The sequence below is a fragment of the Amblyomma mixtum genome, chromosome 10 (genome assembly GCF_055824585.1).
Source record: "Amblyomma mixtum isolate Tamu chromosome 10, ASM5582458v1, whole genome shotgun sequence".
Classification (NCBI taxonomy): domain Eukaryota; kingdom Metazoa; phylum Arthropoda; class Arachnida; order Ixodida; family Ixodidae; genus Amblyomma; species Amblyomma mixtum.
In genome coordinates, this window is record NC_143021.1 from 16,867,098 (window position 1) to 16,880,017 (window position 12,920).

Sequence of the window (12,920 nt, forward strand, 5' to 3'; positions counted from 1 at the left end):
TGGAGCACATGGTCTGTCTGTATAATATATGAATATCTTGACTCTTTCAGCATAATTTGTTGGTGCCACAAGTTGTTTACTTTAAAAATCATGAGCACATCTGCTTGTTGCAGACGTTTAATCTCTACAGCTGCTTCCCTGCATTCCTCATCTGTGGGAACAAATGCCAGTTTTGTTTGTCACTGTTTTACTTGTTTCTGGTAACTGATAATTTCACATTGTAATATTCTGACCCTTTCTTTTTATAACTTTGCCATTAAGAGCACTGTGCGATGTCAGTGCATGCTAAAGAACCCCAGGTGGTTTAAATTTCCGGTGCCCTCCACTATGGCGCCCCTCATAGCCAGAGTCCCTTTGGACTTCAAAACACCATAACTAAGCTAAACTTTGCCATTAACAATTCCGCAGCTGTATGCTCTGCCCGATGGCTTTGCAGTTAAACAATCTGTGCGGATCCTGTTCTGTACATTTTCTGCCACTTGAACAGACTTGCTGTTGTGGTGCTCTTTCCAGGACATCTTCTACTCGCGCAAGAACTTCATGAGACCAGAACTGCAGGACAAGCCACACACCAGCTTTGAAGACGAGGTGAGGTGTTCTCTAACAGCGCGCGCTGTGGCAACTGAGTCGAGCACGCACACAGTGCCTGCAGTGCAGGTGTACAATACTGGGTACAGTACTGGGTGCGATACAGAGCTCAGCGAGAGTTGCTGCATGCGCATAAAGCACTGTAATAGTGCCACAAATGTCCAAAACAAACCTTGTGGCTGCAAATTTTAGCAGCGTGCTCAGCATTTCACGAGCCAATCTCTCAGTGAACGCTAGTCCTGTTATTTTGTTTCCAGACATCCATGGGACTGTTACGGCTTGCGTTGGCAATAGCTTCCTGTTTATACCCTGTAGTATTTGCAAAAAGAAAAACAGATATTCTAGAAAAAGAACTTGAGGGGAAGACTGGCTTCTGTAGCCCAGTTGTGAAGGCATGAGTTTTCTGCTTCCTGTAGTATTTCTTGCGTCTGCAGGATATGCCGGTGAAAGCAAAACTCTAATAGTGAGATTTATCCTTAAAATGTTCAGCCGTGCTCACCTTGAGCCTTGCTAAGTGAGGAAAAAAATCGGGAGCTACGCGCTGCTTTAGAAACAGCCCAGCACACGGTAGTCACCTGGCTGGTGATTTGTGTGCATGTGGCAGCTCTCTGCCTACTCAGATGATCATCGGGCGCTAATCAAGCAGTCAGCACTCGCGTGGTATTATTGTAAAGTTCGGTGTACATGGTCACAGAGTGAACAGCACTGTCCTATGACAGATGATTTTCATTGCTGTCACACAATAGGATGCAGGAGAAGGGGAGCAGGTGGTAGGTTCTCCTTCCCCTCTCCTTTAGATCCCTTATTTGTTGCATGATGGCAATGTCCTCACTCACCAGTCGGCACTGCTCTAGTCCTCTCCTTTTTGTACTATTCATTCTTCAGCATTGTGCAGACAGTTTTGGTGCTCCTATATAAACGAGCAGTTCACTATTGAAAGTTGAGGTTGGTGTGTATCAGGTTTCAGAGCTTCTTCAGAAGTCCGGCACATTTGCCATATCGTCAGGTCTCAACAGGCATTTACATCTTCCTTTGCGTTCAGCTCCTAAGAGTAAGGAGATCGACATTTATATCACGCAAACTCAACTTCAAATATGCAAAGTTCTAGCAGTAATGTTAAAGCAGTCGTGTAGCTTTTGGAACATTGTAGTTAATGTTTTCTATTGGACTTGTCGGGGGTCTGTAGAACAAATGCTGTAAACCATTGCTGCAAGTTAAGGCTTCCTACTTTTTTCCTTTTTGCAGGTTGAAGTGCTGGATGAACTTTTTGAAGGTAAGCTTCAGCTTCCATCTTTGGTCATATCCGTTTTGTGCGGGTTGGAATAGCACTGGAATGGAACGCAACAGTGTGGCTGTGCACCGAAACTTTCCTTCTGTTCATTGCAGATGGTGCGGCCTACTGCATGGGCAGAATCAACCACGATTGCTGGTGAGATTTGTTTGTGGCATTTCCCCTTTGGACCACGTGTGTGGCTCTTGTCTGCTGCAAGGGAAAAGTGCCTTGATCATGCAGACCATAGTAGCGTTATCTGAATGAGGCTCTAGCGTAGGTGTGACAGCAGCTTCCCACACAACGAGGCTTGGCCAGAATATAATTTATACTTCCCATAAGTTTGTTATATTAAGAGTTTGTTAGTCTGTTATATTAAGAGTTTGTTAACATGGGTAAGTTCTGGAATTTTCATTTTAGTGTTTGCCTGGTGTGCAAGAGTTTGTACTTTGCTGCATGTTTTTTAAACTACAGCTGGTTGTCGACTTACCATGGCGTATGCAAGACCCCACACCAATATGTTATCAATCTAGTAGTGATGCCATTGCTTAACATCCTTTATGTTGTTACCGCCAACTGTAGTAAGCAGCTGCAGCATTTTCTGCTGCAGATACTAGTCGGTCACTCCACATGCTATGCAAACCTTGTTACTGCAGTTAAAGTGGACTGGTGAGTGGTTAGTTTCAGTGCTTCAGTATTCAGTAGCATGTGTTGGTTACGGCCTGCCTAAATAATTATTTATTGATACTTCAAGCCCAATGTTAGGCTTTTATAGGACGGCAAGCACACAATAGGTACTAATATTTATGAAAGGAAACTGTTATCAACACTGTAGTGAAATACAATAAAAGCTGTAAGCAGTGCACTATGAATCATAAGAATATCTAACAGGCACACAGTGCTTGAAAACATTCAAAAACAGGCATTCAAAGCATTCAAAACAAGCCCGTAATTTGTGAAGAAAATCATTGATACTGCTATGAAGGCTTCGAAGGACCTCCATTGTACAGCAGCATTAATTTCCACTCATTATTTGCTCTTGAAAAAAAAAAGCTACACTAAACAATCTGTGGACAGAAGGAGCTCGAATAAACATAGATGTCAATGCCATGATGTCTTGTTAGACCGAATTTGCAAAAAGTCTGACTTGTCGATATCTGAGTGTGTAAAATTAAGTGCAGGTACTTTAGCCTTTAGTTTTTGTTTGAAACTCTAATGTTGAAAAACTGGATAGTGAGCAGAGATCTGAAGGGGAGATATATTTAGTATTTAATAAATGCATAAACCTAGCTGCAAGTTGCTGGACCTTTCAACTTTTGATCAATTATTTTTCACATGCGGGTCCCATAGAATCTCTGCCTTCTATGATTGGTCTAACCAATTTTATTTTATACTAGACATTTTGTTTTAGGGGTTGCACAATGTAAATTTTGCCTGAGGCTCCACGGTTAGTCCCGGGTTGTAAAGCATACAAAGCCCATGTGGGTGTTCCATTGCAAATCGGGGCCTAAGTACTTATGCTGCATTGTCCTTTGAATTACTTCGTCTTCAGTGCTATATAGAAATAATTCATGGTCCTTGTTGTGGCGTAAAGAGTCTTTATCGTGTTTAGGACCATTTGCTGCTCATTGCACCATTTTTACATGGTTTAGTCTTACCTGGTTATTCTGTGCGCTCTGATAGTGTTATAAATCGTGCAGTACTCTACGAAAAGCAGCTACAATTTCAGCGCTTTCGGAAAGATTAATTGAAATAAGGAATAGGGAATAAGAGGGCCCGAAACGCTGCCTTGGAGGACCCCTGAGGCTGCACATAAGAGGTTAGGCTTGCTCCCCCCCCCCCCCCCCCCCCCCCCAAACACTGAGCATACTGCTGGAGAGCATGAAAATGAGAAAACATTTTGTCATGATCTTGCTCCTACACCTACCCTCAAAACTTGGTAAAAATTTTGGACGTGATACTTTATCAATGGATTTGGCAAGGTCCATTAAACAGTCTGGCCACATGGATTGAGTGTTTTGGAAAAGACACTACTTAATCGGTCAGCTGAAAACTTGTGGATAACCCTTTCCAGAAATCATGCTGAATTCTGGATAATAAATGATAGTTCTGTAGCTAAGACTGAAGGTGTTTTGATACTATGTGCTCAAGCAGTTCATAGCAAGTACTGGAGTCAGATTGGACAATAGTTAGCTACGCCTACTGCACTTTGGAGCTTTTGGAAGTTTCAATGTGATAGGAAACAAAGTACACAACTCTTAATTTTCAGTCCTCATTCAGTAGCAGTTTGAGTTCCATTCTGTGTATCTGTATAGAAGCTCATTTGAGGTGCCGTTGATTTCCGGGCTTTTCTTTGATTACCATTTTGTCGTCGTGCAGATGAGAGGAAATAAAAGGTGAAGGGCAGATGTAGTGATAGCACAGGTCCTAATATAATCATTCACAGCCTGTATCAAATCATAGGCAATTGAAGGTTCACTTACAATTTCTGTTATGCCAGGTGACTGCGAAATCCAGTCGGTTCCTGGTTTGTTGAAAGTCTCTTCGTGAAATTGTCATCTGAATGCAGTTTTAAGTCCAATCATGGGGCATGCCGCACATGATTCAGTGAGCAGGGTGTGCCGTATCTTGTTGTGCCCTCCAGGTACCTGTACACCCTGAACACCCCCGTGGGCTACCGTGGAGTCCAGGTGGCTGACCAGACCCTGGAGGTGATCATGCAGGACCTGGACCAGGGGGTGATGAGCATCTTCACCCAGGAAGGCTCGGCCAGCGCCCGGGACGCCACCCAGAAGTCCGGCATCGACCGGCTCTACCCAACGGCCACCCTGGACGAGTTCCTCTTCAGCCCCTGCGGTTACTCCGTCAACGGAATCCTCAAGGGGGTCCGTGCATTGCCTGCCCAGAACTGTGCTCACTGGGATGATGAGAGACCTTTATAGTTGGGGGCTACTTTGTGTGGGGACATTTAGTTCACTTCTGAAGAGGCGGAGCATGGACTAACATACTGTTTATATCTATAATTCCTTTATTTTTCACCAGCAATACTTCTTGCTGTCAGAAAGAAGTCTGTCCTGTAATTTAAGAATGCCAGACTGAAGTCGGAACAGCTCATGCATAGAAGCAGTGTCTTTCGAGTACTGTGAAACCATAGAATAGGCGATGAAAGGAAGCGGGAGATTAAGTTTTTAGGTGAATGTGTCCTTTCTTGAAATGATGCATGAGAGTTGGTCATCTATTGGTGCACAATTTGCCTGTGCCCACTGTAATAATTGGGATAATTCAAGTAATTCAGTACTATCCAATGTGTGAATTAGTTACAAAGCACCAGCTTTATCTAACTTTTGCACCAGCTGGCCCTGAAAGTTGAAATGAGGAGTGAACAAAGAGCTATTACATTGCAATTATTTCATGTCTCGCGTGACCTTAACATTGCTTCAGCTTATCTGTATTGTTTTAACCACTGTTCAAACGAAAACAGAAACATGAGCAGAAAAGGTCTAGATTGCAAATTATTTACGGGCTTAATTCCTCATGGCAATGCGTATTTACTGATGTCTTGGGCATCATTTCAGTGAAAGACCGCACAACTAAAAATTTGGTGTACCTAATCCTTAAATGAGAAAGTACGGTCCCATATGCACCTAAGAGAAAAAGACTAAAGGAAAGGCTGCCAATGGCTGAGCTTGTATTTCCTTGCACAGTACCGTACTTGCCCAGATGTACTTGCCCAGAGGCCATGATTATAATGCGAGGGTCAACTTTGCGGGCGCATAAAGGAAAAAAGATACGAATGTAACATGAGGATTGATGCCACAGTATGTCGAAAGATGAGTAGAAGTTTATGGACAAAAGTACCAGAACAAATGGCTTTCACGCACCCTTTCTGTTTTATGGGAGCTGTACCAAAAATGATCACCGCGTCAACCATGCACTTCAGATGCCTCGCTTCGTCGTATAGATACTGAACAATGGCTGAACAGAGCAGCAAGTCATGCTTCCTGAATGTCGGTGGCTGTTGTGGGCAACATTTTAATGAGCCATTGTCTTGCATGCAGCCGTTGGCAAATTGTGAGAGTTCGATTTCACTGAAAAGTGCGTTGGATAGTGATACCGACGGAAGTAGCGAGAGCGCCTTTTCGCGTGCATTAGGAACGCTAAGTTTTCCATGCATCCAAAGTGGATTACTGCCATCAGTGCGCAGAATCGGTCGTGCTGTGAACATTGGAGTCTGCTGAACTTTCAGTGAACGAAATGAAGGCCTTGACGTGCATGACATGACATGCAGGTTGATGGCATCATGAAGTCTTAATTTCTTCAGAGCCATGTGTCAAGGCTACGCTCAGTACACAAGTGCACTGTCTCCAGCAAGGAGTTCCTGACTGCTTGGCCGCTGCTGAGTTGTGTTCATCTGTATTTGTCTCAGAGCTTCTGTTGGTTGACCAATGCAGCATTATTTTTTTTTCCCTAGACCTGGGGGACGACCTGCATGGTGCACCTACCAACATGCTAATAAATGCGCTTCTAACACTAATATTTTATTATAACATGAGAGGTGACTTCATTTCTATTTTAGGTACAAACACATCTGGCTACTTTCAAATAAATGCAGTACATGGTTGACAGTGGTTAGAGGCCAGTGCACAAGCGGCAGCATGAATTTCGGCTTAGAAATTTGTGGGACTTCTTTTTCACATCTTTATTGCGATATCATCCCTGTATGCAACTTGCTGGGCATGCCTTCAACATTTGGATACCTGTAGCACTTCCCCTTTCTTTTGCTGCATGCAGTGTTGTCCCTTATTTTGCTTTGTTCTTTTCCAGGGCTACTATTTCACCATCCACATCACTCCGGAGCCACACTGCTCCTATGTGAGCTTCGAGACCAATGCTCCACAGGTGAGCCATAGTGATGTTAATAGTGAGCTATTACGTCCAGAGTTTCATTTTATACACTAGACTTTAGCTTTAATGTTCGCGTCCAACAACTATGTGTAATATGTGCTAAGCCTTACTTTTAAATCTGCTTTGAGTAATTCATTTATAATCTTTGTGAGGTACTAGCATACAAGTAGTCATTGCATTGTTAATTGCCACCCATACCAACTACATTCTTTCAGGCATTATTAGCCATGTTAGTGGAAGCCAAAAAAATTGCATCTTATCAATCTCAAGCATATGCAGTGATTCAGTCGTATAATAATTTTCAGCCCTCATGACTGCAGACACAGAAGACACACAATGCGCTGCGCATTGTGTGTATTCTGTGTCTTCATTCTCGTCCGTTGTCCGCCAGCGCTGTTTCAAAAGAATGCTCTATGTACCAACTCGCCCAGCATCATACCTTGCATACTACATCTAGCCTAGCACATGAAACTGCTGCTCTGTGTAAACAATCTGCAGCAGCTGATGCTATTTTCTGTTCTCTGCATGCTGTGATAAATACTGGAAAAGGTGCTGACAGTGTTCCACCCTATTGCAGGACAACTACCATGACTTGGTCACGACTCTGCTGAAAATGTTTCTCCCTGGCAAATTTGTGATGACCCTCTTTGCAAACAAGGTGAGTGCATGTACATACAGGGAGCATGGAATACCGTGTGCTCTGTTCTCTTTCGGTTCATCCATGTAAAGTCTCTCTGGACATCGGCGAATAGAGGTTATCACAGAACTGGTACTGTGTAGAAAAAAGCTGTGTAGTGCATGCAGTCATTTAGAGTTACTAGACGTTCCAGTGACTTCATACTTCTGCATAGGCAAGGACACATCCACGTTTTTCTCGTAATGTTTGTAGGTGTCGCAAAGGGAATGGCTGTCTTCAGACATGGTGTCTATGAGTGAAGATCTCTTTTCATACGTCCTGGAAACTTTTTTACCTCTACAGTAGATTTCTGTGAACTACGTGGCCACCTGAACTATGAGAACTATGTGTGAACTTTTGTGGCCACCTGTGCATCACCAGTGTGTATCTCGAGGTCTTTCAAGACCTGATCAGTACATAGACATTGCACTAGACATCGCACATATCCCATGTAGACATCGCACATATCCCATGTAGACATCGCACATAGACTTTTTCTGCAGATCATTTGCCCAGACAGAAATGATAGTGTGAATTTGTCAGAGCTATGTGAGGCAGCCCCAGGCTTTTCTCGGTGTAAACATCAGCTGTGCAGTAAGTAGTATGTGCACTTGTCCAAGTGGCATTGTTTGTGTCTATTGCAGCTGTCAGTGGCGGCCAAAGGCATGAAGGAGAACTGCAACACCGAGTTCCGCAACTACAATCGGAAGGAGCTGCAGGTGTGCCGCTTCAACACGTACGACCTGACGTACGCGTTGTTCGCCAAGGCCCCCAGTTGAGGCCCATCGGCCCACCTTGTCTGGACATGCCTCTTCTCTGCATGGAAGCCTCTCTAGGCCACTCACAGTGGGCAGCTAGGAGCACAGTCTCTCTGCCCCGCTAAAAAAAAGTGGCACCCAGGGGGGGCACTGGCGCCTTCACACCCCGTCCCACCCGGAATAAGACCCAGGACACTACGTCCGTAGGATTGTTTGGGCGCCAGGCTGCAGGGCCTTGGACAGGCCTTGCGCCGTTGCTTTCTTCCCACTTCTTCTCAACACCTCTCTGCAGCAGCTTTCATGGCACCACCTCTCTCTCCCTTTCATGCTTCATTGCCGATTTCCATCTCATAGGTCCTGAGCATCTCCGCTCAGTTTACTTGGTTTCCTGCATCATGGCATGGGGGCCTAGACCAAAGCAGTCAGAGAACAATGAATGATCTTCCTCATCGCAGTAATTAAACCCCAATGCCTTCAGATATTGGTCAAACACATTGTCCAAAATGCACTATGTTCTCGACTAGGTGCAGGCGACCTAGCACCAGGAAAACTGCCGTTCAGACCTGCCGGTGGAGTTCTCCAAGCTTCTATGCTTGCCATGCCCTGCAACCGAGCCTTTGAGCTTCCACTTTCTTTTATCAGGCCTAATATGCCCCGGCTTCTGTTCACATCTTTAGATTCTGTCTGCTTTCACCCACTGTTTTTACTTGGTTGCACCACTCTTCGCGCATTTTGTCCCGGAGGAAGAAAGGTGGCCATTCCAGAGGTGCACGTAGGCACCAGTCAGGAGGACAGCTCACACAGTGAGCAAGACACTTGTTGAAGTAGGAGTTGAGCGGGAGTCATTCAGCTCTAGCCAGCAACTTTGCACTTTGGTGCAACACTCCAGTTTGGCTTGGTTCCCTCAGGAGACCAGGTGCACAATGCTGGCAGAGGTTTTCGCCAGAGCATGTCACCTTTGCGTGTTTGGCTGTGGTGGTTTTGTCATGCCACATGTCCACTGCCAGCAGCATGGACAACCTGTTTGCAGAGGGCGTGGCTCCTCTGATACAGGGCAGCAGCTATCTCAACGTGTTCAAACATTCCAGCTTGCAGAATTAGGCTTAACGATTGTGAGATGAACACGACAGCATTGTACTAAACTGAGTGCCATCTTTTGCAACCCCTGTCATTGTGGCAGTTGATCCAAATGAACATTCCACCACTGCTTTCCGCTAGAGGCATTGCTCTTAAATTACACTTCCCTACATCTTCTGCGAACCCCCAAAGAGTTAAAAAAAAAAAAGGCAATTGCTGGAGCTGGCTGGGCTGATGCTCTCGACGGTATATACACCACTGTTCCTAGATTTTAGATCTTAAGTGTTCGTATCTTGTCCGTTGTCTTCTTACTGTGAGAGTGTTACGAAATGCGAGGCATGTCCAGACAAGGTGATGAGGCTATTTTTGGGAAACTTTATATGCATGGTTTTTTATTCTACAAATCTCTATCAATGTGGAACTTTTATTTGCTGGAAGTTCATCACTGTGCCCACATATGCACAGTGTGTATGTACAAGTGTAACCTTGAGGGTAAAAAAAAAAGTGTTAAATTTTCTGTGTGCTACTGTATGGGAAGCCTTGTGTTTCAATAAACGGAAAAACACAACTGCCTTTTTTTCTTCCGCTGCGACTGCACTAAATGCTTGCCTTGCTTCTCGAGTGCTACAAAAGTGCAGTATTGCATAGTTGCAGCTGAATGAGAATCTAGGAACACACCTCAGTCATCACAACTTTTTGTTCATTGTTGAGACTGTTTGACAGCTAGAATGAAATTGCTGCAAGTGTAACCCAGTTGCAGGAAACGAAATTCAGCCTGGACTATTGCAGCGTAATATGAATGGAGGAAACTACTGAGCAACTTAGTCATGAGTGTTGGACATGGGTTGGAAGAATTTGGGATATGGGCATAGGTGAAAAGCAGTTCTGTTTTGGTTATTGAGCATTTTGCTTTGCTTTCTACAGTTTTATAGTGCACGTGTAGGACAAAAGAAAGTTTAAGCAGAAGTCCAGAAACTCCTACAACTGTGTACCCCTGGAACTACATCCAGATTCCAACAAGCTCGAAGAATTGCATTCATCCGCTTCAGTAGTAGAGAGAGAAAGGAATTTTAATGAGGGAAAGGATCGGGCCATCGCGATGCACAGTGTAATGTTGCTCGACATGTGGGAGAGCACAGTCGCGGGCGGCATTGGAGGAGCCGCCGCAGTGGCTATGGTGCTCGGCTGCTGACCCAAAACACGCGGGTTCGATCCCGGCCGCGGCGGCTAGAATTTCTTTCGAGGAGAAATTCTAGAGGCCCGTGTACTGTGTGATGTCAGTGCACGTTAAAGAACCCCAGGTGGTGGAAATTTCCGGAGCCCTTCACTACAGCGTCTCTCTTAGCCTTAGTCGCTTTGGGACGTTAAACCCCACAAACCAAACCAAACCAAACCAAGGAGCAGCAGAGAAGCATAACGCAAGTGGTACATTTGAGAACTCTAATAAAACCAGTGCAGAAGAAGATCAAAGCAACGCTTCGCCAAAGTCTTGCTACATCTAACAATGCTTCAGTGGAACATACTGTGCCTTCTACCACGCTGGCATAAGCAGTTCAGTTATTGTCTGACATTTATCTCACCCAAGCTTGCGGGTGGCCAGCAATGCATGCTAAGAAAGTTGAGGGCTCATTACATTATGTACAGCCTCTGTCACAAGTAAACAGCCCAGGGGGTGGGTTGGGTTTGATCCTAAATGAAGCTCTTTTTGGCATCCATGGCAGCTTCAATTTTAGGAGGGGTGAGTGCGAGAGTTGCTCTAATCTTGGAGAGATCTGAAATTCTGTCAGTGCATAAGCAGCCACACAGTATGATCCAGAGGGAAACCCTTGGGGCTCTCCACTTTTGACAGAGGGTGTACACATCTGAACGTATATGTAGGGATAATGCACGTCAAATGCCACCTGCACACGAAGGGGAAGCTTGATATTCGAAATTTACTTGACCTAATCACAACTGTGAAGTTTGCAAGGAACAGGTGTTTTCCTGTGCTAATTCCAAATATGGCAATTCCAATATGTAAAACTAGTGCCTATACACTTAAGCAATATATGATGTAACGAGTAATTCCGATGCAAGGAACTTGCTGAAATGCATTCCATTCTTGGCAGCAAGGAATGCAATGCAGTAAGGTTTGGTTTGGTTTATGGGGTTTAACTTCCCAAAGTGACTCAGGCTACGAGGGACGCCGTAGTGAAGGGCTCCGGAAATTTTGACCACCTGGGGTTCTTTAACGTGCACTGACATCGCACAGCACACGGGCCTCGAGAATTTCTCCTCCAAAGAAATTCAACCGCCGCGGCCGGGATCGAACCCGTGTCTTTCGGGTCAGCAGCCGAGCACCATAACCACTGAGCCACCGCGGCGGCCAATGCAGTAAGATTAAAATTATTCTGCCTTGGTTTATGGGGGGTTTAACGTCCCAAAGTGACTCTGGCTATAAGACAATAAACCTCCATAAACCAAGGCAGAATAGCTTTAACCTTACTGCATTGCATTCCTTGATGTCAAGAATAGAATGCATTTTAGCAAGTTCCATGCATCCAAATTACTCCAAGGGTCTCTGTAAAGTTACATCACATGTTGCAGAAGTGGATAGAAACTAGTTTTACATAAAACTGCCATATTTGAAATTGGCTTCCATAGAACTTGAGTTATAAGGTTTTGAAGTTGCGTCTCTAGAAACAGGAATACTATAAACACATTTTCTCAACTCAATTTGTATGATAACTTTACTCTTATTGCATTCCTTGATGTCAACAGAAATCAATCAAATGCATTCCAGCAGGTTCCCTGCAGAACACTTTCTTTTGCCCTATTACACAAGTGCACAAGGAATATTTTTAAATGTCGGCACACAAAAATGTTTCCCAAACAATTTCAGTATTGCGACTTCAATTTTTTTTTTTGTCCCCTTTCAATTTGTAGGGTGTGCCAATTCATGCCATGTCCAACATCATTCAGATGTATCCTTATAGCACTGCATACTGCATGCCTTTTAAATGCAAAGCAAGCATGTCGAGCACAGCTCACTTTGTTCCTAGAGATCGTGGGAAGCAGTATACGAGGGCCACGCCACCATTCAGCATGAACCACGTGCACTGGGCACGGCATACCTTCTGATGTTGTAGCTATGCTCCAAATGTTAGTACTTCCACCGTTACTACATGTGCATACACCAAATCAACGGTACAGCTGCAGAATTGTGTAGTGTGTGCTAAAGGCAAAATTGGAGTACAACGTATGTCAATTTTCTCAACTGCACTAAAGGAGTAGAAGCAGGGCTCCTACTTTTAAAAATGCCAAAAATGGGTAACCAGTCGATTGGCACTTGCTCGCACATTTCCCCAAATCTGTGCTATTCAATACTTCTCAACAGTGACAAATTGTGCGACCGTGTGGACTTCAGCAGATACCAACACTGATCGTTTCTCGGAACCTGCATCACTAGCCACTGCAGAACAAAGGCATGCTGTATTGGGGCAATGTCACCAAAACAAATAGCCGAGTAAACTTTCATGCTGGAAGCACGCAATCCTCATGAACATGAAAAGTTCGCTTAAATGTACAGCTCTGTGCCATATAGCCAGCTGGTTTTCTGGAAAATTGCAGGGATTACCTTAGAAAGATGGACCGTTCCAGGCTCACT

General features: G+C 44.5%; 1 protein-coding gene across 2 annotated transcripts in view; it reads left to right on the forward strand.

Annotated features, from left to right (window-relative positions):
• Positions 1-9,842, forward strand: part of SamDC (S-adenosylmethionine decarboxylase) — a 54,044-nt gene extending 44,202 nt beyond the window's left edge. For both annotated transcript variants that reach the window (XM_089562734.1, XM_089562735.1), the window contains exons 4-10: positions 514-588; positions 1,834-1,861; positions 1,975-2,017; positions 4,503-4,743; positions 6,683-6,757; positions 7,341-7,421; positions 8,084-9,842. In XM_089562734.1, coding sequence (XP_089418860.1) covers positions 514-588; positions 1,834-1,861; positions 1,975-2,017; positions 4,503-4,743; positions 6,683-6,757; positions 7,341-7,421; positions 8,084-8,218 — 678 coding nt within the window. In that variant the 3' untranslated portion in view covers positions 8,219-9,842. The remainder of the gene's footprint in view (positions 1-513; positions 589-1,833; positions 1,862-1,974; positions 2,018-4,502; positions 4,744-6,682; positions 6,758-7,340; positions 7,422-8,083) is intronic.
• The last annotated feature ends 3,078 nt before the right edge of the window (positions 9,843-12,920 follow it).